The sequence below is a fragment of the Camarhynchus parvulus genome, chromosome 2 (assembly GCF_901933205.1).
Source record: "Camarhynchus parvulus chromosome 2, STF_HiC, whole genome shotgun sequence".
NCBI lineage: Eukaryota > Metazoa > Chordata > Aves > Passeriformes > Thraupidae > Camarhynchus > Camarhynchus parvulus.
In genome coordinates this window covers 19,812,900-19,835,803 of record NC_044572.1, presented here as the reverse complement: position 1 = coordinate 19,835,803, position 22,904 = coordinate 19,812,900, and the positions used below count along the sequence as shown (strand labels likewise).

Here is a 22,904-nt window from a genome sequence, read left to right as displayed (position 1 = left end):
CTTATTGATCCTCTGTTGTTGTTGTTGTTCTTACCACAGCTAATTACACCTTATGTGATTTTGAGACTGACCTTTGTGGATGGAAGCCACTGAGCAAAGGTGATGCTGACTGGAACATAATGAAAGGACAGGCTCCCTGGGACAGAGAACTCCCTGGCAGAGGTCATACAAATAATATGGGCCGTGGTGAGACTTATTATTTTTCTTTTTCTGTCATGAAAATTCCTATTTGTAAATGGTCACAGACTGATAATAAAAACTGATTTGAAATGGATGTCACACAGTATGTAAATAACACAGGTAATATGTTACAGAAAGCCAGCCTGTGGGAGATAATATTTTTTAGCTGTGATCTAGTTACTCTGTCTTTGTAACCCTTATTTTTGGCTTGCACAATCAGTGAGATATGAGACTCAATGCAGTTTTTCTGAGATATTGACCTTTGAACTGACAGCTGACTTTGTTTGTGCATATCATAACCATTGTTTACCCAATATTCACATAGGGGCCATTCTTGGAAGCATTATTTGGACAAACAACTTTTCGTAGAGTCCAGTGAAATTAATCCATATTGTCTGGGAAAAATAGAGGGAGTATAATTTCCTTTAAAGAGTTGTCTTTCCTTCAGCCTGTATTTGCCATAAAATGTATTCAGCTGGAAAACCATTTTATTCCAGAAGAGGACTGTTAAAAAAATTTTTCCAAAGTGAAAATGTTATTATAGCCCACTCCATAAAAATAAAACTACCAAGCATGTTTTTCATTGTCAAATAATATTGACAAGTATTCTGTGACTTTAATTTTATTAAAATGTATCTATTGCACTGCTTCCAGTGAAGATAAGATTGAAATCTGTGTTGCAGTCCAGAGCCCCTCTAAATTAGATTTAATTAATTATGTATATTATCTGCAGCCAGACCTCCACACTTCTGTACCATGTTCATGTTAAAGAAATGTGACATTTAAATATTCCTCCTCAGGTACAGGAACCTCAGGATTAAAATTCTCCTGAGAGACAGTGGTGGGTAAAGTATGTATGTGCCTGCTATAGAATGATTCTAAATGAACAGTCATATTTTATCCACTGGTCCTCATGTGATGAAGGGCGCCAAAGTTGCTACTCACTTTTCTCAGCAGCTGTTTGATATTCCATTCTGTTTTCCCTGTAGTGTGGGACTGGGTCTGCATTACTGAACTTTATGTAAACACTGCTGTGTTAGAGGTTTCCAACTCAAAGCTCCAGAAGTGTGCACTGATCAGCCTGTGTCTTTCTCTGCTCTAGGTGCTGATGAGATCTGAGGGGTAATGTGGTCAGAAGGAAGGCTGCTGGCAGCCCTAGAATCACATTAACATCACCCATGTGGAGCTATGTGCTGCTTCACTTCAGTTGCTTTGACACCTGAATTTTTACAAGCTTGTTTCAGTGCTGCTGCAGGTTGAAGCCTCAAGCAGATTTGGAGGTTACTATGCCCCACCTCTGAAGCCCAGTAATGTTGCATTCTCTGTATAAATTAGCTGAAAAGGTATTTCTGAGGTGGTTTTGTTCCAATCTATCATTGTGCCTGCTACAGCCGGGACTTCAGAATTAGGATTCCAGAATCTGAGCAAGTTTTTGCCAATATTAAATCACCATCCTTCAAGTTGCAACTGTTCCTTTTAGTACCGCAGAGTGGTCATCTCCCTTCTCTCCTGGGGAGGGCAGTAGCAAATTTTGATTAATGAAGATCTTAACAACACTACGGTAGAGGCTCAGCTGCAAATTAAAGAGGGTCCTTTGAAGTACCCTTGCATTCCAATGAGGGGAGCTTCCCTCATGCTGTGGAATGCAGCATTCCTGTTTGTACAGGGAGCTGGAATGGTCCCCTCTTTGTGCCAACCTTGCTAAAGCAATGCCATTATTCACGTGGGGCTGGACCTAACCCTCAGCTTCATTACAGATCCATGGGAAATAAGTGGCTAAGGAGTATGACTGTGGCAGCACAATAGCTGATTTTCCAAGATGTAAGGCAATATGTGTAATATAAATGCTCAAAAAAGACTGAGCCTTTAGTGTTGTTTTGCATAGACTTTCATGAAAAAGTCTCAGTATTCAGCAAAGGCAGCACTGACGGCATTCAAAATATGCTGCTTTAGGGCCCCTTGAAAATGTTTATCCTTCCCTACCTTTGTCTGAAGCACATCTGCTGTAGTTCAAATCCAAATGCAGTGCATTTGCCAGAGTTCAGATTAGATCTTTAATTAAGCTTTCATCCCCACTAGCACAGACAACAATGTCAAGTCTGTGGACCCCATGAGAAAATACAGCTTATTCCATTGGCTCCTGTGGTCTGCAACATTGTTAGCATGCTTAAAAGTGGCTGGGCTGTGCTGACAATGAATACTGTACCCTAAAGGAAATAATTTCTGGTTTAAATTCTGTTTGAAACAATATTCAAGCCAATTAAAATGTGTCCTTTAGGGATCTTGGCTGAGGTCTCTGTTGCTTGATCTCCAGGGCTCTCTGTGTTGCAGCTCCTCTGCTCTCCCCAGTCTGTGCAGAGAGTGGATGGGCGACGTGTGAAGGTGATGGGTAATACTTGTAGAGTTTAAAGGTTGGAGATCTTAAAGCTTTTTCTTGAGGAAAGCACATAAAAAATACATCCAGTGGATCTGCACAGTAATGCTCTCAGCACCTGAACTGCCTTTGAGGGGCTCTGTAGTCACTTCCTTGGGTTTATGTGCTTGCACGCACCATGACATGGTGGTCTCAGCAATACCTGCCCAAAAAAATCTTATTTCCTTCTCCCTCTCTCCTTGTCTTTGAAATCAGTCATGACAATTTTACAAGAGGGAAGAGCCAGGAGCATTTGGCAATTCTGTTTTGTCTTTACCCACATAGACATTGCTTGTCACAGCCTGCTATGACACTCTCCTCATTATACGCAGAGACTGAACTGATGGCAAAGCAGTTTAGATTGTTTTGATCTATGAAAAAGCTTTATGAGTCTCATGAAGCATATAGTTACCTCTCCGAGGTAGCCATTTGCCATTGGAACATGACATACTTCTCATACTTGAAAATAAAATTTGTTTACAGGATCATTCATTTACTTCAGCGGATCACATCAGAGGAGCACAAAGATGGCCATGTCTCACCTGGGAAGCCCTTTCCTTGTCCCTGGGCTCTCCTGCTGCCAGGTAACACTTTGATATGAACTGTCCCCATTTTTGTGACCTATCCCTCAGCTGATGCAGGTCAGATATTCTTCATGCTCTAAGTGCTGCTGCTGAGGGCTCCATATCAATACCAGTGGAAGGAGTTAAAGATTAATGCTTTGGGAGGACAGAGAAGAAAGCTATTTTTACTGTTTTGCTGCCAAATTTTTATATCTGATTACTACTATTCTTTCTCAAAGCACCCAGCAGGTGACTGATTTCGGGACATGCTCCGGGCTTTTGTGCACTTTGGCAAAGGTATCTGGACAATGATAACAGGGCTCTATCAGACAGCCACTCTGCTGTCTGCAGACAGGAAAGTCACATAACCAGGGCTCCATAATGGGACACCTATGGTTTGAAGTCACTATGCACATAGGCTGTGTTGGTGTGACCAGAGAGAACTAGCTACCATACCCCAGACATGCACTAAACTTAAATTCATAGTTTGAGGAGGATGCTTTTTAAGCTGATCAGTGCAGTACTTGGGAGTTACTTTGAAATGTGGATTTTTTTCAGATGTCTTGTGGCTCTGCAAATGAAAGCAAAGCAACCAGCCAGGATAGTGGTTGAGCTGAAAAATGAGACAGGTAGCAGGAAAAAATTAATCAGGAGGAACAAAAAATAGAAAAATATTAGATGAAAAATGAAAATAGTTTTATAACTAGATGGTTTTAATTTTCAAAAAAATTCTGTATTTTTAAAACAAAACTTGAAGAAATAAATATGAACAACAACTATTCACTACATTCACACTTGTATTTTTATTTGTCCTTTTGGCCACTGAATAAAATTAATAGACATGGTTCAGTTTTGTACCTCTTTTTCCTTTTTATTTCTTCTTTCCTAAGAGGTTTTTTAAATTTTTTTTGTATTCTGTAACTTTTCAATGCTTGTGCCATACTTGGGAGAAGTTAAGTTGTGTAGTTATGATGTGGTTTTCTTCTGATACTGTATAATCCCCTCTCATTTAAAAAGACAGAAGAAAAGGAAAAGACAGAGAAAAGTTGCCAAAATAATTTTATTATGTTCTGTGAAAAAAAAGAAGACTTAAAGAAACAAAATGAAATTTAGACTGGTTGCTTAACTTTTAAGACTCAATGTAGAACAGAAACTGTTAATTCCACTGAGAAAACTTTTTTTAAAAAAAGAGAATAAGTCAGAAAATAAGGAGATGCACTTAGAAGTTCCAACAAGCAGCAGAATTTTATTCCAGCAGGATCTAGGCTTCTTAGGTTTTATCTTGTCTGACGGACCAGAAACAAGTGCTAGCTTAGCTAAATCTGTTCTACTCAAAACTGCAGCTCACTTGGACTATAAACATCAGTGAGTTACCAGATCTCAGCTGAATAGCTGCCACTTGCAGCTGAGGAGCAGAAGCCTCTGAAACAATTCAAGAACAGTTTCTTGCAATCCCTTAAGGCAATCTCACAGTTCTTAATCTTCACGTGACTTCTTAGTGTTGTAGAAGGTCAGAAATAATGTATATGCAGGATAAACTCAAGCAGAATGCTGCTGCAGGGAACTCAGAAGTCCTGAACCATCCCATGGAAGCCCTGTGTGTGCACTACTCCTGGGACACCCAACAGCCTTTGTACTCACAGCACATTTGTTTAGACAGCTCCATCTCACTTTTGTTGACTTTGATGCTGAGGAGATAAGCACCTTTCAGATTCAGATTAATTTATCTTAGAAACCCTTAAGGCAAACTGGGCACCACTGATACTGAATCAATGAATTATTCTAGTAAGATCTTTTGCAGAGTTTGGTCTGCATTCAAAATAAACACAGATGCAGCAGGGATGCACATATTTTTCTCCACTTCAAAAGTGAGAAAAGAAAAAAGTTTTATTATAAGTATGCATGTATTGAATGAATTTAAAATTCTTAGATCCAACAAAAGCTAGAGCAAGTTCTTACCTAACGGTACGTGTCTGTCAGGAGAGTGTTTTTGAGGGCTGGAAGTCTGGCTTTCTGCCACATTATCCCTGCAGACTTTTATTTCTGGGAAAGAGCAACGAATAGGGGTTGCTCACTAGGATGTGTTACGCTCTCTGCCTATTAATGTGAGATGATGCCCTCTGTTGGATATCCCACTGAGAGGATAAAAGGATCTACACAAAGAGATCTATGTTTATTACTAGCTTTACAAGTTCTTTAGCTCTGGTTGATAAAAAAAAAATATTTGAGTTGAAGGGTAACAGATTTATATTGTTCCTTTCTGGTTAATTGAAGCTTAGAAGTAACTTCTTTCTGCAGCTTCTGGTAGCTGGGTCTTTTTGTAGATGTAAGTTAAGAAACATCTTCATTTAGCTCACGGTTTTTGCACTTGTAGAAGCAAATTTCTAGTCACAGCTCTCTGTTTATGGCTCTTTAATGGGCACAATAGTCATTGTATAGTAGGACATGTAGACATAAAGAAGGAAGGTAACATTATTTCTTACTTAATAAAAACATAAATTTATTTGAAAAGCTGTTCGAAAAACAAAAACCATCTAAATTGTTTAGAGTGTAATTCTTCAAACACCTCAATTTGGAAAGTGCTTGTATACCTGCTGCTTTCAATTTCTTAAGCTTTTTTGCTGAGGGAATGAGTTACAGGAAAGTATTTCAATTTATTAATAAGGATCATGATTATTTTATACAAGACATGATTTTCATAAGTGGTGGTAAAATTAAACGTTGAGAGACTGAGTCTGCCAGACCTGAAGCTAGATGATATTAAAAAGTAGCAGTGTGTTTTAACAGGAATATTTCTGCATGACTGATCCAGCTCTTGTTTTACTTTCATGAAGAGACAAGTATTATCAATATCAAGGCTTTTGCAAGGAAGTAAGGACACTGCAGTTGAAGAAATTTTAATCTTTGTCTGTGTAGAGAAGCAGGAAGGACTCAGGGGGAAAGAAAAAAATTAGTCTTTGAAAATCTTATTTCTTTCCCTCAGTTCTCAGCTGAATTTGTTCCTGGGTATTATTAAAAAAAATAATGTATCAGTACAAAAAATAAATTAAATTTATTAAATTACTCTGTATTGCAGGGGAGTGAACTGTGATTCTCACTGTTTTCTTATCTTTTCTGCCTCACAAGCCCCCTCACCCACATACAGTTCTTGTATTTTCCTCCCATATATTGGTCAATCTGCTTATTTCAGGAGATGAATAGATTCTTTTAAAAATCTGTCTTCTGTATTCATTTATGTTGATTTTACAAATAACAGATCATAAGGTTTCCTTCATACAAGAATCTCAGTGATTGCTCTTCTGAGATTAACATGCCTATGAAACTGTCATATATCCAGCATTTGTAAAGAAAAATAACCTTTGAGAAGTCTCTAAGTGCTTACTATGATAAAGAAGTTAAGGGAAGTCATATAATTCAGTCTGCACCAGTTGATACATACAAGTTAAAAGTAAATTGTAAAAATAAGCTTTAGTTTTAAATACAGTTTTGTCTTTTGACATGGTATGGCTCCTCAACATTCTGTGATTTCAAACATCCCCGTCTTTTGTGCCAAGTCTGTGCTTAGACCCATCATGTCTGCCTTTGTCATGAGGTACATATATTACTTGGTACTGAATTTATTGCAGATTGATTATATATTTTTTTAAAGCTTTTCATTAAAAAATCTTTCAACAGGTAAGATTTTGGTACTGGTTGTCCCAGGATTCCCAGCTTTCTGTCTTTAAGAGGACTGCATTAAATGGAAGTTTGGAAAAATTACATGACATTTCAGGATTGCCTGAGATGACCTGGAAAAAAGTTGATATACCTGTAGGAAGTGTGGCTGAGAAATTACCTTTTCAGGTAACTATATATCACATTTACATTGCTTTCAAAAAGGTATTTTACTTTGGCCTTTAGAATTAATTTACTTTTAATGATGGAATATAAAAAGAGACTTTCTATTCTTTAATGGTCATAAGAAAAAGAATTTAACTCAACTTTTTCCATAGATCCATCTATGAAAGAGCATAGCCATTGTTTCAGTATTCTAAGCATTAGAATAACTTTTAGTAACAAACACCAAGGGACCCTGAAGATTATTTTGTTCCAACCCCCATTGGCAAGGACACCTTTCTTTTGACCAGGTTGGTCAGAGCTCCATCCAGCCTAGCCTTGAACACTTCCAGGAATGAGGCATCCACAACTTTCCTGGGTAACGTTCCAGTGCCTCGCCACCCTAAAAGTAACGGATTTCTTCCCACTATCCAAATGCATTCTTTTTAAATCTGAATCCACTCCACTTGTGCTGTTACTATATGACCTTGTAAGTAGTCCCTCTCCATCTTTCTTGTAGGCTCCCTTCAGGTACTGAAGGCTGCAATTAGGTCATTTCAGAGCCTTCTCATTTTGAGGCTGAATAAACCCAATTCTCTCAGCCTTTCCTCACAGGAGAGGCGATGCATCACTCTGATCAATTTGGTGACCTGGTGACCTCTTCTACACTCACTCCAATAGGTGCTGGGGACCTCAGAGCCTGACACAATATTCTGGGGTCTCACAAGGGCAGATTAGAGGGGCAGAATCCCCTCCCTGCCCTGCTGCCCACGCTGCTCTTGGTGCAGCCCAGGACACGTTTGGCTCTCTGGGTCGTGAGTGCCATGGCTGGGTCATGTCCAGCCTCTCACCCACCAGCACCCCCAGGTCCTTCTGGGCAGGGCTGCTCTCAATCCCTTCATCCCCAGCCTGTGTGGATACTGGGGGTTGCCCCAGCCCAGGTGCAGCACCTTGCACTTGATCATATTGAACCTCATGAGATTCCCATGGGCCACTTGTTGAGGTTGTCCGGGTCCCTCTGGATGGCATCCTGTCCTTCAGGTGTGTCACCTGCACCATTCAGCTTGGTGCACTACTGCAAACTTTTTGAGGGTGCATTAGATCCCATTAATGAAGATATTAAATGACACTGGTCCAAATATGGACCCCTGAGGGGCACCGCTTCTCACTGATGTTCGTCAGGACTCTGAGCTATTGACCACCAAACTCTGGATGTGACCATGCAACCAATTCTTCATCCATCTAACAATCCCTCCATTAAATCCATCTCTCTCCAATTTGAAGAGCAGGATGTTGTGGGGGCCATGTCAAAGGCTTTACAGAAGTCCAGATATGGGATCCATAACCCTTGATGCAGAGGCCCGCTGGGTTGGTCAGGCAGGACTTCCCTTGTTGAGGCCATGCTGGCTGTCTCAAGCCACCTCCCTGTCCTCCATGTGCCTTAGCATAACTTGTAGGAGGATCTGCTCCATGATCTGCCCAGACACAGAGGTGAGGCTGACAGCGCAGGTACTTCAAGCTATCCCTACATTTATCCCTACATTATCCCTACAATCTATCCCCACATTACTAACTTCATCAGGCACAGTATAGATGAACACAATTAAATGGTGGTGTAAATCATCATATTTGAATAGCTAATTTAAGAAGATATATAATTTTTATGTGTTCCAGCAGGAAGACCATTCATTCAATAGTGATGACTTTAAACAGTTTTGATTGAAGCAAGGTCATCTGGGTTGCATAACTTTCCCTAGGTAAAAGTAGTTATGGCTTTGACAGTGGAGGAGCAAATTTCTGACCTGACCAAATCTCAGTTGTAGTTTTTCCTGGCTGATGTTCAGAGTGTGTTGTAGGAACTATTTCGTTCACGTGCAGATGTCATAAATTATAAAGTAATATATAAATAAATGTGTGTGTGTGTTTGTGTCTTTTTATCATGTTACCTTTAATAAATTAACTTTTTTTCTGTCTTTACAGATTATCTTGCGAGGTACTATTCTAACAGCAAATGCTACTGTTGCTATTGATGATATCAGTATAGCAGGGGAATGTAAAATTATGAATAGATCACTCCCAAGAGTCAGCCAGGAAAGTGAAGGCAAGTTTCATGGTTTTCAATACCTTTTCCCCCATGTCTGCTATATATAACTGTGATTTACTGACAACTTGAAGTTACTTTTTATAAAGTAGAGGATAATCTGAGAAAAAAGTCCATATGCTGTAATTAATCCTCTCCCTGGAAGTGTTCCAGGCAGTGTTTGATGGGTCTTTGACTCCGCCCATGGCAGACTAGATGATCTTTAAGGTCCTTCCCAATCCAAACCATTCTATAGCTCTATATTGAAGGCTTTCATCCTTGTGTTACGCATTAGCTGCTATAAGACTTTTGCACTAATTCTGCAAAGTGAACTCTAGTGGGAATATCCTGGTACCACTTCCTATTTGTACCTGCTCACATTCATGTTTTGATGCAGAGGCAGAAGCAAAGCGTCCTAAATTTTGCACTAAAGAGCAAATTCTCCTGCTTTACCTTTAGGGCAAAAGGTTTCTCCCATCATTACTGCTAAATATCTGACATATAATGAACGGCCACCAAACTCATCTTTGTACTCACACTGTTGTCTTGAAGAGCCAATGGATGGAAATATAAAACAACATAACCTGTCAGACTGCTGCCTGTGGTCTTCTTGATGCTAACAGCTGCTTTTCAAAAATAGCATGGGCACATGTGCAGTCAGGAGTGATGTTGATGAGTTATAGCCGTCAGGTATCTGAATTTAATATCCAAAAATTTAAAGGCATAATAGAGAACTTCAGTATTGTGGGGTTGAGGTACATTTACAGAAACATTTATTTGCTTTAATTATTTTCCTTACAACTCCCTCATTTATCCATTAATCACAAAGATATTGTCTTTAGAAGGGAGTTTTTTTTTAATCCCTGTCTGGATAGAAACATGATTTTTTAAAAAGTTAAGTTAAAGAACATGAAAAGCTGCTCATTATTCCTCTCACTTACTTTCCAGAAATCTACTGAAGAAAAACCAGTAGACCCTGGTGTTTTGCTTCCCCAGTCGTTGAAATTTGGGTTTTTTTCTAGTGTCTAAATTGAGGTACAGGCTAGTAATGGTGCAGTACCCAATTTTAGCTTCTTGCAGCTTTCATTGTGACCTGAGCACAGAGAGAGCACAGCTATAGCAGAAAGGTTTGGTGGAAAACCTGCACCCGGTTCCCAGGGAAAGAGGAGGGAGCCGTACCAGCCTCTGGCTTCTGAGCAGGAGCCTGGCTCTGTAACACCAAGGTGTGTTTGATAACTTTTCACATGAAAGTTTGAATATTGTGGAGAGTAAGATTTAGTTTAAGGCCATCAGACATTGAGATCAGCTGTGTTTCTTATCAGCTGTGATATAACCTAGTACACTGCATAGGTGCTGATCTGTTCCATGTGCTGAGCACGTTGCTATATTAAAAGGAGATAAAAAGCACTTCTTACAATTTTATATACTTGCAGGTTTACTTACATGTATTTTTCTGATTTTTAAGGGGAAAGAGAATCTGCAGATGCTAATGCTTCATCTTTTTACTGTCCAGAGGGATTTTTTTCATGTGGGAATGGGCAATGTATTTCTCCTGATAAATTTTGTGATTTTAAGCCTGACTGCCCAAATAACCACGATGAAACCAAATGCCGTAAGTGAAAACTTTGAAATCTGTGTTGTTAAGCTCCTGTGACTATGTTCCTTTGTCCTATTTGCAATGCTTTCATGACCTCATAAATCTTGAAATTTAATTAAAAGCTCTCGAGAAATAGTTACTACTTTGATTCTGTTCTGTGATTTTTCCCCTTTTAGTTTCTGTAGCAACTCCTTCTCTCTTAGCATTAAAACCAGAAGAAAAGGTTTTGATTAATTATTTAGTAGAACATGGTCCTTAAAAAATAGTATTTCATTTTATAATTCTAATGCACTGGCCACAGACTTGCATTCAAATTGTATGTTTTATATACTTTTTGATGGGAAGATGCCACAGTGGTACCACAGCTGTGCCACGAGCCTGGTCACAGATGCAATTTAAGCGGAGTCAGCATCTTCTGTTTGGATGAGCAGTGACTCCTTTCAGGGCCACATGCCTGGGCTTTCTCTGCATGGAAACAAACACGTGGGAAAGTAAAGGGAGGTGATGCATCTCAGAATCCCTCTCCACTGTACAGTCAGCAGGGAGCTTGGAACTGTTTCAGGGTCTCTAATATGCAGCTTCAAAAGTCTTTTTGATTCATTCAGTTTCCTGCTTTGCATAAGAAATCACAGTTATACTTTGCACTTTTGAAAATGAGTCTCTTGCTTTGAACCACCAGCTTTGCTGTAGAACTTGTGATGCATTTTCAAAAGAGTTGCCATGAACCTTATTTAATGCAAGATTTCTTTTTAAAAATAGAGCATGATGCTTTCTAGCACATTCAACACAAATGACAGAAATATCGTAGACAAGATCCTCAAATTATTTTCTGTGCCCTGTTATGCATCTAAAAACATATACTTCTTTAGAGGTGCTAATATAATCGAATTTCACTGTTCATATTTTATGGTTTTTATATGTAGATTTGAGAGTTGTTGCTCAGATAAACAAAGATCTATTTGACTATTAGCAGGTAAATGAAATAATTACAGCTTCTATGCAGTTTCTCTTCAATTTTAGCATTGAATCTTCTTCAGCTAGAGCACCAGTACTGAGGGTTTTAAGTGTTTAGAAAGACTGCTATCCAAAATATACAGAAGTTTGACATATAAAACTGCATTTTGTTTTAGTAAATAACAGTTTGCCTAGCTAAAATCAGAAATTACTATTGAGTGTTCACTAAGCAGAATATCTTTCCTCTTGTGAGCCAGAGTAAAGAGAATTCTGATGTTATTGTAGCACAGTTGAGGCTGGAAGTCATATATGAAGATTACTTAGTGGTTAAACACCACCCTGCTTGAAGCAGGGCAACCAGAGCTGAATGCCCATGAGCTTGACAGAGTTAGGTTGTGAATATCTACAAGAATGGAGACTACCCAGCCAGCCAGGACACCCTGTCCCAGTGTTTGATTAACCTTGCAGTAAAACAAGGGTCTGTTGCTTCTTCTTATTTCGCTGGGCACAACTGAGAAGAGTTTTTACTTCTTTATTGCTTCCGTGTCCATATTACTCATATTAAAACACTCAATTTTTCATTTACTTGATGGTTTTTCTACTTTAGTAATGATTACATACCTTAAACAGCATTGGGTTATGATAGTCTGGATTTTTCTCACATTACCCTTTTAAAATTCAGGTAAAGGGTATTTGTTCTCTGACAAAATAATAACACTTCCAAATCAATAGTTTAATTAAAAAATGTTCTAAATAGATTTAACTGCATGCAACTTTCACTGCACTGGGATAGCAGTGAAGTGGTAGCTTTTAATCAAGAAAATTAAGATCTGTTTTTTGTGGCCATTTATATTTCCTTTTAACTATTCAGCCTTTGTTTCCATTTCATCATTGTACCTTTGGTTGAAGACAAATGTCCAGCTAGGTGTTCCTAGACCAGCCTTAATTACAAGTAGCCTATATGGCAACTGATTTTTTTCTTTTTCCTCCAATTATACAACTGAAGACTCTTTTATTATACCCAAGTTGCATTTGTCAAGACAATACATTAACAATGCCATGCTAAAGGTTAAACTTTGGAACCATTATATTTATGGTGATCTTTGCTCTAAGTATATTGCTGACTTATAAATCATTGTTACTGCTGAGCTGGCTCAATGTGTGCTAGCAGTACAGCTTGTAATGTGGGAAGCAGAATGTAGGTACACAAAGGACACTGCAAGCAGTTTGGCAAGTTGACTGTTTCCAAGCAATAAACTCGCCTTTCAGCACATTAATCTGGTGGTCTGCAGCACAAGAATAGCTCTTATAATTCTTTTCAAATAGTATTTCATCATCTTCCTGCTTATGTAGTGCATCGTTATTTTCTATATTTTCTTTGCACGTTCCTGCTTTTGGATGCAAGCATTTCATATTTCTCAATTTTCCTTATTTCTGAACTTGGCTAAGCACAGATTTTTGTTCACTTCTTCCAACTACATTGTTATTTTCATCAATATTAAGATTTTTTTTTTCCCCATGATGTTCCATCTAATAGTGATTGCATGCACCTTGACCTTGTTAATGTTTTTCTCTTTGTGTGAGAACCAGGCAAGGATATTACATGGGCTTAAAATGTCTTTCAAAAAATGTTCCATTTAAATCTTATAATCTTAAATTCCAGCAAGATGATTTAATTAGATGCTTGGGTCCACTACACCCACTGAATAAGCCAAGTTGCCATACAACTTTTTTAAACTCTCAATATCAATCCTTGAGATATCTCTTGATTTTCACTTCCACTTAAATGAGTACCCCTTTTTCTGTCAGGCCTGCAAGAATTCAGTTGAAGATTACCCTTTCTGGGACTGACAAAATATTTTCTCTCTTGAGTGCTGCTACCCCTGACTATTAGATCTCAGCTTTTCTTCTACAGATGAAGAATTTACTATGGCCATAAAGCTTTTATACTTTTTATACTTGACTTTCATGCATTAAAGCAGAGGAGAAATGGGACAGCCTTTTTCAAACTGCAGATTTACAGCAGTGACCTAACACACCTATCACATTGTGTGCTTGTGCTCTCGAAGATGAATGTGCAGCATGACTTCTGTGGTCTGCATCCTATGCATTTGGTGTAGTCTAAATGCTCACTTTTGCACCCTAAAAATTATGTTGATGGAATAAGAATAAGATCAGGTTTAAAAGCAATCTGTTAACATAAATGTATTCTTGGTATTCGGTCTGCCCTTTGCTAATTTCTCCCTTATGCTCTGTCTTATGCGTCTGTTCTTTTTTTTTTCCTGTCTACTTATGGTGTGGATTATCAGAAATAATTATATGGGTTTCTATATAAAATAAATAAGAAACAATTTACATTTATATGAAATGTAGCATATTTTTAGAGGTTTATCCATGGTCACATGCTTTGAGGTCCTGACCTCGTGCACAGTCACTGATGTATCGAGGCCTACCTATTGCCCCACAGCCATAGATCCTTTGAGGTGTAATTTCTGTAGCATGGACTTACCCTTCAGAGTTGCACCTGCTGCCACACAGACATAACCATGGCCACAGGTGCTTCAAGATGTACCTGCTCTGGCATGGGCCTGTTTTCAGCCACAGGCACCCCAGGGAGTCCCAGTCTCATGTGGCCTAATCCACAGGTCACAGTCCCCTTGACTTGAGTCCACACTGGAGCCCCAGCAGCAGCAGTGACCTGGCCATGGACCAGCAGGCTCATCACCTGTGTTCTTATCAAAATGCTCCAGGCACAGCAGAGTAAGGAGATAAGCAGTGCAGCAAGTAGTAAAAGCAAGAAGCAGCCAATGGTGAGCACCAGGCTCTAATGACCAGTCAGGAAAGCAGGCCCCGTGGCAAGCACAGGAGTGTGCCAGTTAATATCTACAAATCAATGCAAGCTCTAAATTTGATCCAACACATTTCAATCATGCTTTTCACTATCTCAAACCCTTCAAGACACATGTGCCAGAAAAGACTGCCATGGCTGAACCCCCAGCTCAGCCCCACATAGCTGCTGACTCACTCCCCGGGTGGGATGGGAGAGAGAATCAGATGAGCAAAGGTGAGAAAACTCATGGGTCAAGATAAAGACAGTTCAATAGGGAAAGCAAAAGCCATGTGCACAAGCAAAGCACAACAAAGATTTCATTCACCCTGTGGGCAGGCAGGTGTTCAGTCATCCCCAGGGGAGCAGGGCCCCATTACACATTACAGTGACTTGGGAAGATCAACATCATCACTTGGAACATCTCCTCTGGTCTACTGCTGAGCATGACACCACAGGATGTAGGCTATCCCTTTGCTCAGTCGGGGTCAACCTTCCTGGATGTGTCTCTTCACAGCTTTTTGTGCATTCCCAACCTCCTTGCTGGTGGGACAGTGTGAGGAACAGGAAAGGCCTTGGCTCTATATAAACATTGCTTAGCAATAATTAAAATATCCCTGAATAATCCACACTGTTTCCAGCACAAATCCAAAATACAGCCCTTTATCAGCTACTGTGAAGAAAACTAACTACACCTCAGGCCAAACCAGCACACATAAACACGTGGTATTTTTTTGTGTTTATGTCTAAATGAAAGATGCATTTAATAGTTATTATTTCTATGGTGTACAATTTAGGGCAGCACAAGCATGCTAAGGCTAGCCTTAAATGAAGTAATTAATAAACTGGACATAATCTATACATTTGTACACAGTTTTATGTACCTTAATTTGAGTTAGAAGGCAAGTAAAGAGAGGATGCAAGTATTGGTTCTTAAAAACTACTTTAGTGGCATAATTGTTTAAAGATAAATATTATTTGATTTCTAATGGTTACCTTCATACGAGTAATAAAAATCTCCTCAGTATTATAAGAAACATTCCCTATATTTCCCACTTCTGTTCTAATTATTCAGTAACTCTTCCTAAATCTCATTTTTAGAGTCAAATCTTTCATACCAAAATGTCTGTCTCATATGCTTGCTACTCTATTTCTGCCAAGCATATCAGTAATTCTTAAAGGTGAGACCAGAAACAGCAGCCAGATCAGAGAGATGGGCTTAAGTTCAAGGAGTGAAAAGATTGTCAGGTTGTAAATTGGAGAAAGTACCTAATACAGGAAGTGCCTGGATAACTGCATAAGAATCAGCTCATGAAAGTTAAATGGGGAAGGGATGGGACTGAAATCCCATCTACAGAGAAAGGAAAGTACCTTTGACAGTGGGTAAGAAATGGGCTGCAAAGGCTGCATTGCTTGAGCTTGCTGGTGTAGGAGAGAAGATACCAGGGGCTGGAAGAAGGCAGGGCGGGAGGGACCTTGGCTGCTCTGGGGGGAGAACTGGGAGCAGCTGATCAAAGTGTCAGGAGAGAGAAAAATAGTGGAAGACTAAATGTCTGGTAAGAGAGAATAAAACAAAGAGAGAATGGGAATGAAGAATACAAATGTGGAACGGTGATATTTTGGGAGAGATCTGTATAAAATGTGGCCATTAAGTGACAGAGAGCTGAGACTGCATGAGAGGACCAGGATCAGGGAGCTGCTTGGGGAAATGAGATAAGAGAGTGAGGATTTCCAGTTTTCCAGTGATACTGGGACTGAGATAAGGGGTCACAGAAGAGCAGTTGTGTAATAGTAAAACAGGAAATAAGCTGTGGAAAATAAAAACATTTAGGAAAGAGTAAGGACATTTTTCCAACAGAGACCACACACACTTTCAGAATTTCTATAGAACCCAGAAGTGATGAGTCTAACTTGTCTACTTCTTTCAGCAAATATCTACACTGTATTTTTTGGGCAAAACCTATGTCTCATTTCATAGTTACTCATTTGGTTTCCAGCAAATTATGCACTTTGATAAAAAATATTGAATGGGCTTTGGTGGCAGAGAAAACAGGGTGAATAACAAGAAGACCTGAATAGTGACCACTGGACCTTATTTTTGCATAGTTCAGTAAAAAGAGGAACTTTCCCTTCAGTGTTATGGAATTTATTTTAGATTTTTTTTCCTCTGTAAAAATCTCAATCTTTCTAAGTCCTACAGCTAAGTTAGGAGATATTTTGTGCAGTTAGCTGTTAAAAATGTAGGTGCACAGTGATATCACAAGATTTATTTATAACAAAACATTTTAATCTGCATGTTTTGCCTTCCTTACAGGCAAAGCTATTTCTCATTTCACAAGTGATATACACTTCTGTGTTATGTACAAATCATGTCTGTCTAGTATTAAAAAGCCCACATGACTCAAATCACAAAGAAGTCTATTGGAATTTCATGGCTATTGAAATGGATTTCCCAACAGAATTTAGCAAAACAAAATGTTCTGGAGTACTTTGTTCCTGTAGCCATCTGTAGAGAAGACTACCACATCTATTTGTTTTAAACCTTTATGTTTAAGTGTGGATTTTTTGGTTTTGTTTTTTCAAAATAGTAGCAATTAATATTTGAACGTGAAAACTGAGGGAAGGGGGAACTTTGCTTTGGATTTTGTAAAGATCAGACATATTTGATCTTCAAGTAGTGACTTGCTTTTTGTCTTTTGTTTTTTTGTTTGTTTGTTCAGTTAGCATGCTTCTTGCTGATGAACTTTTGCAGTTATTTTTTTTAACTTTTCTCTATTCAGTTTGTCACTGTAGAAATTAGGCCACTGCACCAGCAAATTATGGTGTTGTTTGATAGAGTGTATATAATGGAATTAGTAAATAGTAGCTGGGATAGAAAACATAAACTGGGAAGACAGGTGTGATTGTATTTTAAAGCGAGTTAAAATAGTTTCAGATGACTGTGTCCAGAGTTAAACTGATTCCTAGAAATGATGATAATTTTATTTTTTCAATTTATTGCAAATTTTGTTAATTTGCAATAAATTCCTAAATTTATCTTATAATTACTGTTTGAAAATTAGTTTAAAGTTTATTGGGATATTGGAAGGTTTAGAAACATTTTTTAAATAAAGGAAAACATTATAAGACAGTAATGATGATGTTATCTCTTCACCTGGATTTTTTATTTATGATTCATTCTGTATAAACTTACATTGACTGAAAGACAAGCAGAGATTTTGGGGGTTGTAGAGATTTATGAATTCCCATTCTTGAAGAAGTGCTAATATCTTAAATACTTGTTTTTAGAACACTGTTATGAGCAAAACTGTTTATTAAATTCATGTTAGGCATCATTCAGCTAACAGAGAAACTGCACATCTGATTTGTGAAGGCCTTAGAATAAAACTACTTGAAACAGAAAGGGCAAAAGTACTTTGCATAAGAGCCCAAAATCAGAAAGAAATCTGGGGTTTTGTGGTGACAAGTCAGCTCAGAGAAAACTGGACTTGTTGAAGGTGTAAAGGCAGCTTGCTCAAAGCATCCGCAAAGCCAACCACTCTGAAATGTGATGCTCACAAGATCACTGTTTCCTTCTTGACTAGGGAGGGAGCTTGTTAGAAATGATGCTGAAAGGGGCAGCAAAGAAAAATGTATTCATACATTTGGATACCACCAGGATTTAAACAGCATCAAACAAATGGTTGGAAGTATTTTCTAATTTAGAAATATAGAAAAGAAGACAAATTTTGGTAGGTTAAATGTAAAAACATAATAAGGATAACAAAAGAAGTTTAAGAAACACCAGCAATAAATTCATCAGCACATGAAGAGCAGACAGCCTGGCAGAGTTCATAGGCTCATGTGAGATTAGAGTATATACACAGTATGTGGGAACAAAAATAAAAAAGGAAGAAAAGCAAAGAGGATCAAATACGAGAAAAGCTAAAGCAAAAGTCTTAAGAGAGAAGGCAGATTAGACTGTGGAGTTCACTGTGAGAGAAAGAAAAAATGTACCCAATCATGAGACTTTTTTTCTGAATAATCTGCCTGAAATTAAACTGCCAGTCAAAGAAGTTATGGGACAAGAAAATTAGATAATTGAAGTGTTATCAAGCATCAAGATCCAAGTGCATTTCACCCAGGCTCTATCAGCTTTCTGTATTCTTGTATTTTCCTTAGGTGTTAAATAGTTGGTTTGATATTTAGTTGAAGGTTTCAGGGTTATTTTATCTCACTGTATTCATCCATGCTTAAGCTAAATGGTCTAGTGAATCCTTTCTTCTCTGTTTTGTCTGGGTTACAAGTTACAGATGCAAGAAGTCTGGGCTCAGACTTAGCAGTTTTATCTTATTTATTTGCCTCATTTGGTGTAACCATCTGTGTCCAAGGTCTGTCATATACTTTGTGGCTGTTCTCCTGAGAATATGTGATGGTTTCTTGAATTGAGTAAAAAGCAAATCAAAAATAGCTGTCTATATTCCTTTCTCATGATATTCTCTCTGGGGATTTTCAGTAATTTCTCTCAAGCTTAGGTCCTTGAATATTTGCAGATATATTTTGTCTTCATTTTATTCTATCAAAACTTTCTGTCAAAAAATTCCTTCCTTCTGTTTTTTAGTCACATTTGATTTGTATCATTTTATCATAGGCCTTTCTGTCCCACATACACCATATGCAGAGAAAACATATATTTTATTGGATCTCTTAAACATTATTTGTTCTTCCAGATTTGTAGAATTTTTTGAAGCTAACTGTGGACTTTTAACTGTCAATAACTTACAAAACCTTTTCTTTTTAGAAGCTATAGCTATCAATATTACTAATATGCCTCATTAGTAATTTTTCATTATTTCTAAAAGATATGTATAACTAGTGTAACAGTTTCTAAAAAGGAAAACAAACAAAATCAAACACAACAAATGGAAAAAACCTCCCGTGCTTTCCATAAATAAACACTAATGTAATCTTATTCTTCACGGGACTTCATATGATTCTGATATGTGCATATTCTACATACCATACTATGCCACAGCATAATATGATGACTGAAAGCTATGATAAGAATTATAAAATAATGGCAGAATTCTGACAGTCATGCCTGAATATTTGCTTTATTTATTCTATGTATATGATTAATAAATTATTTCTTAAAGTCTTTAATTCCCTTAATATTTTCCATTTAAAGCCTGTTATATTTGCAGGAATAAAAAAAAAATATAATTTTGTGATTTAATGAAAATTTTTATAAAATACCAGAGAGAAAAAACTGATTAAAAGGAATTCCTTACTGTGGGAGTGGTGAGTCACTGGAACAGTTGCCCAGAAAAGCCATGAATAGCCCATCCCTGGAGGTGCTCCAGGCCAGGCTGGATGGGGCTCTGAGCAGCCTGGGCTAGGGGGAGCTTTCCCTGCCGATGGCAAGGGGGCTGGAACTAAAAGATCTTTAAGGTCCCTTCCAACCCAGACCATTCCATGGTTCTATGTTAATTTACATTCATTCATAAATTACACTCTTCCACTCTTTTTTCCCCTCTGTATTTGTAATATATACATTCTCTAAAATATCACTGCTTTTTAAATTGAAGAATTTAAGAATGCAGCTTTTTAGATCTTTTTCACTTCAGTAGTTTGTGTTGCAGAGATTACCAATATCATAGTTTCTCACTAATGCCTGATATTTAACTTCATTACAGTTATGAACAGAGGGAGGATTTTGTTATCATTAACATACTTGCTGGCATTTAAGAAAAAAGGGATTTTATTTCTGGCTCCCACAACAAAACAGATCTTGCAGAAGGTTTGTGGCTGCTTTGTGTGCCCAATGTTCTTGCTCTGTGCCAGGAGGACTGTGAGGTTTGTTTTCAGCACCTCCTAGCCTGCTCTGAGTGCTTTGGCTGGAGCACCCCAAGAGAGAAGGATCTGTTTCACTGGGAATAGTGCACATAGCCATGGCTTGGCTGCTCCTCTGCGGCTGCTCTTTTACTCAGCTCTTACTAAGCAAGTACCTCATGTCTGGTACAAAGCCACTCTGCCTCTCCACACCCCTTTCCTAGACTTACTTCTAGAATATTCATGACGTATTAGAAACATTTTATTTACTTTTCATACTGCAAAGCTCTTTTAGTAATGTTGTATGTAGAAATTAAATGTCTCTTTCTTTATTCCAGCTGCTGTATGTGACTTTGAAAGAGAGAGCTGTGGCTGGTTTGAAGCTATATATGCAGATGAATTTGACTGGGTAAGAAGCTCCAGCAATGTTCTTCCACCTGCATTTCAGAAGCAAGCTCCTCCACGAGACCACACCTATAACAAATCTGAAGGTAAGACAAGCCAGGCCTAGAAACAGAGAAATGGAATTGATAAACTGGCTTCCTAGCCAGATTTTAAGTGATGGCCATGAATGCTGTAAAAACCCTTTTAAAAATCCTTTATTTCTTGAGCTGAAAAGTTGCTTTTTGTTCTATTTTAACAGGTCATTTTATGTTCATTCTGAAGACCAGCAACAGTATTTCACAAATAGCTCGGCTACGAAGCCCAAAGTTCAGGCAAACAGGATCAAATTGCACACTGTCCTTTTGGTATGAAATACTTTACATTGAAAATTCCTGGATTGTCTCACATTGCTTCTCTTGGACTGAAATCGAGGTTATAGTTTGAAACAGATACATCTTTCTCTGAAGTATTTATTTCATTTTTTTCTGTCAGCATATAATCTTCATTGTGAACAATACAAATGTAATATGAAACACTTGCAGAGAAGAAGTGAAACAGGACATGACATTGTCAGGCTCTGAGCAAATTTATAATAAAGGATTGTGCCTGTATATACATGGGCAAATACCACAGTCCTTTTACTAACAATTCTTTGGTTAATTCTTTGCTCTTTGGTTAATAATTTGAAAATGTGAATTTTTTTTCAAGTGAAGAAAAGCAATGAAAAATCTAATAGGTTCTTGAGTCATGGTGAGTATCCAAAATTAGACGTCATTATTATTAAGTAGAAGTTCCAGTGTGAGAATTGGCTCTTGGCTTCCACTTTTTTTTTCATATAAACAGAAAAAACCAAACCAAACCAAACCAAACCAACAAAACCCCACAACTAAAATCAACAATCAAACCCAAACAAACATTTTCAGTAATTGTCTTGTTTCAGTCTTTGTGCAAACTTGTCAAAGATAGACAGAAAAAATATAGCTTTGATAATTTGTTTGCTAAGGCCAAACTGGTGTCACTGTTTAAATAAAGGTTTGGCCTGACCTTAATAACAATTAGGTGCAGTTTATCTCAGTGATGTCAAATACATCTGCCATAGGAAGTGGAACTGTCTTTTTATACAAGATTCATTACTTAAAGTTGGATATTACACATTGTTGGTTGTATATGTGCTTCTGCTCCCAGTTTTGTTGTACAATTGCCAACCTAAGTATTTGTCAGTTTTAAATGCTGAGGGCTTAGAAGGCAACATGTTAACAAAAACTAACGCAGATAGAGAGCATACTTATGCATTCAGTAGCTGTTGTGTTTTTCCTTCTTGAAAACTTTATAATCATGTACTGAATTAAATTTATAAAAAGAAATTATGCATCTGAGTGAGCAGTGTTTGTTGCTGAATATAAAAGCAAAAGTGACTCTTCAGTTCTGAGTTTCAATTTAATGAAGTATGCTTCTTCCCTCAAAATCTTCAATTCTTAAGACCAGACCTAGACTGATATAGCAGCCTATCCTACCATCATTCAGAAAATGGATTGACTTACAGGCCCTGTGGACTTCCTATATATCACAGAGATATAACAGAAAAGATAGAGGTCATTGTAACTGATGTGGTCAATTTTCATCATTTGCCCACTTAACATTCTTATTTATATCACTTTAGGTATTACAATTACGGAGAGTCAGTTGGGGCAGCAGAGCTGCAATTGCTTGTGGATGGGCTGAAACAGCCTACAGTCCTTTGGAGGACATACTACAGCGAGGGAAATCAGTGGCTGAAGGCAGTCATTCAGCTTGGACGCCTTCCACATCCTTTCCAATTTTCTCTTGATAAAATCAGTCTGGGTGTTTATGAGGGCGTCTCAGCGATTGATGATATTAGATTTGAAAACTGTGCTCTCCCGCCTCCAGCATCGAGTTGTGAAGGTCCAAATCACTTCTGGTGCAGAGACACAAAAGCTTGTATTGACAGTTTATTGGTCTGTGATCTTGTTGATGACTGTGGGGATGGATCGGATGAAGACAGCTGTGGTGAGTACTTTCCACTATTGCTTACTAACACCACACAAAAGTTGACCTGCCAATTCACTCCTGGGCTGAAAGAGCACAGAATTGCTACAGCCAGTAATGATTCCACTCAGTATAGTTAGACATTGACCAGAATGATAATTTTAAACTTAAATGCATATGATGAGTTAAACTGAGGGTAAATGGAATTCTATTTCCTTTATCCAAAGCCACTCTATTTCTTTATCTTGTGTAAAACAAACATTTTTTACAAG

General features: G+C 38.0%; 1 protein-coding gene across 1 annotated transcript in view; it reads left to right on the top strand.

Moving 5' to 3' along the window:
- The window catches only part of MALRD1 (MAM and LDL receptor class A domain containing 1), a 229,868-nt gene that overhangs the window by 36,010 nt on the left and 170,954 nt on the right, over nucleotides 1-22,904 (top strand). The window contains exons 10-16 of the mRNA XM_030944073.1: nucleotides 40-186; nucleotides 3,077-3,177; nucleotides 6,832-6,999; nucleotides 8,953-9,073; nucleotides 20,580-20,732; nucleotides 20,885-20,990; nucleotides 22,286-22,653. Coding sequence (XP_030799933.1) covers nucleotides 40-186; nucleotides 3,077-3,177; nucleotides 6,832-6,999; nucleotides 8,953-9,073; nucleotides 20,580-20,732; nucleotides 20,885-20,990; nucleotides 22,286-22,653 — 1,164 coding nt within the window. The remainder of the gene's footprint in view (nucleotides 1-39; nucleotides 187-3,076; nucleotides 3,178-6,831; nucleotides 7,000-8,952; nucleotides 9,074-20,579; nucleotides 20,733-20,884; nucleotides 20,991-22,285; nucleotides 22,654-22,904) is intronic.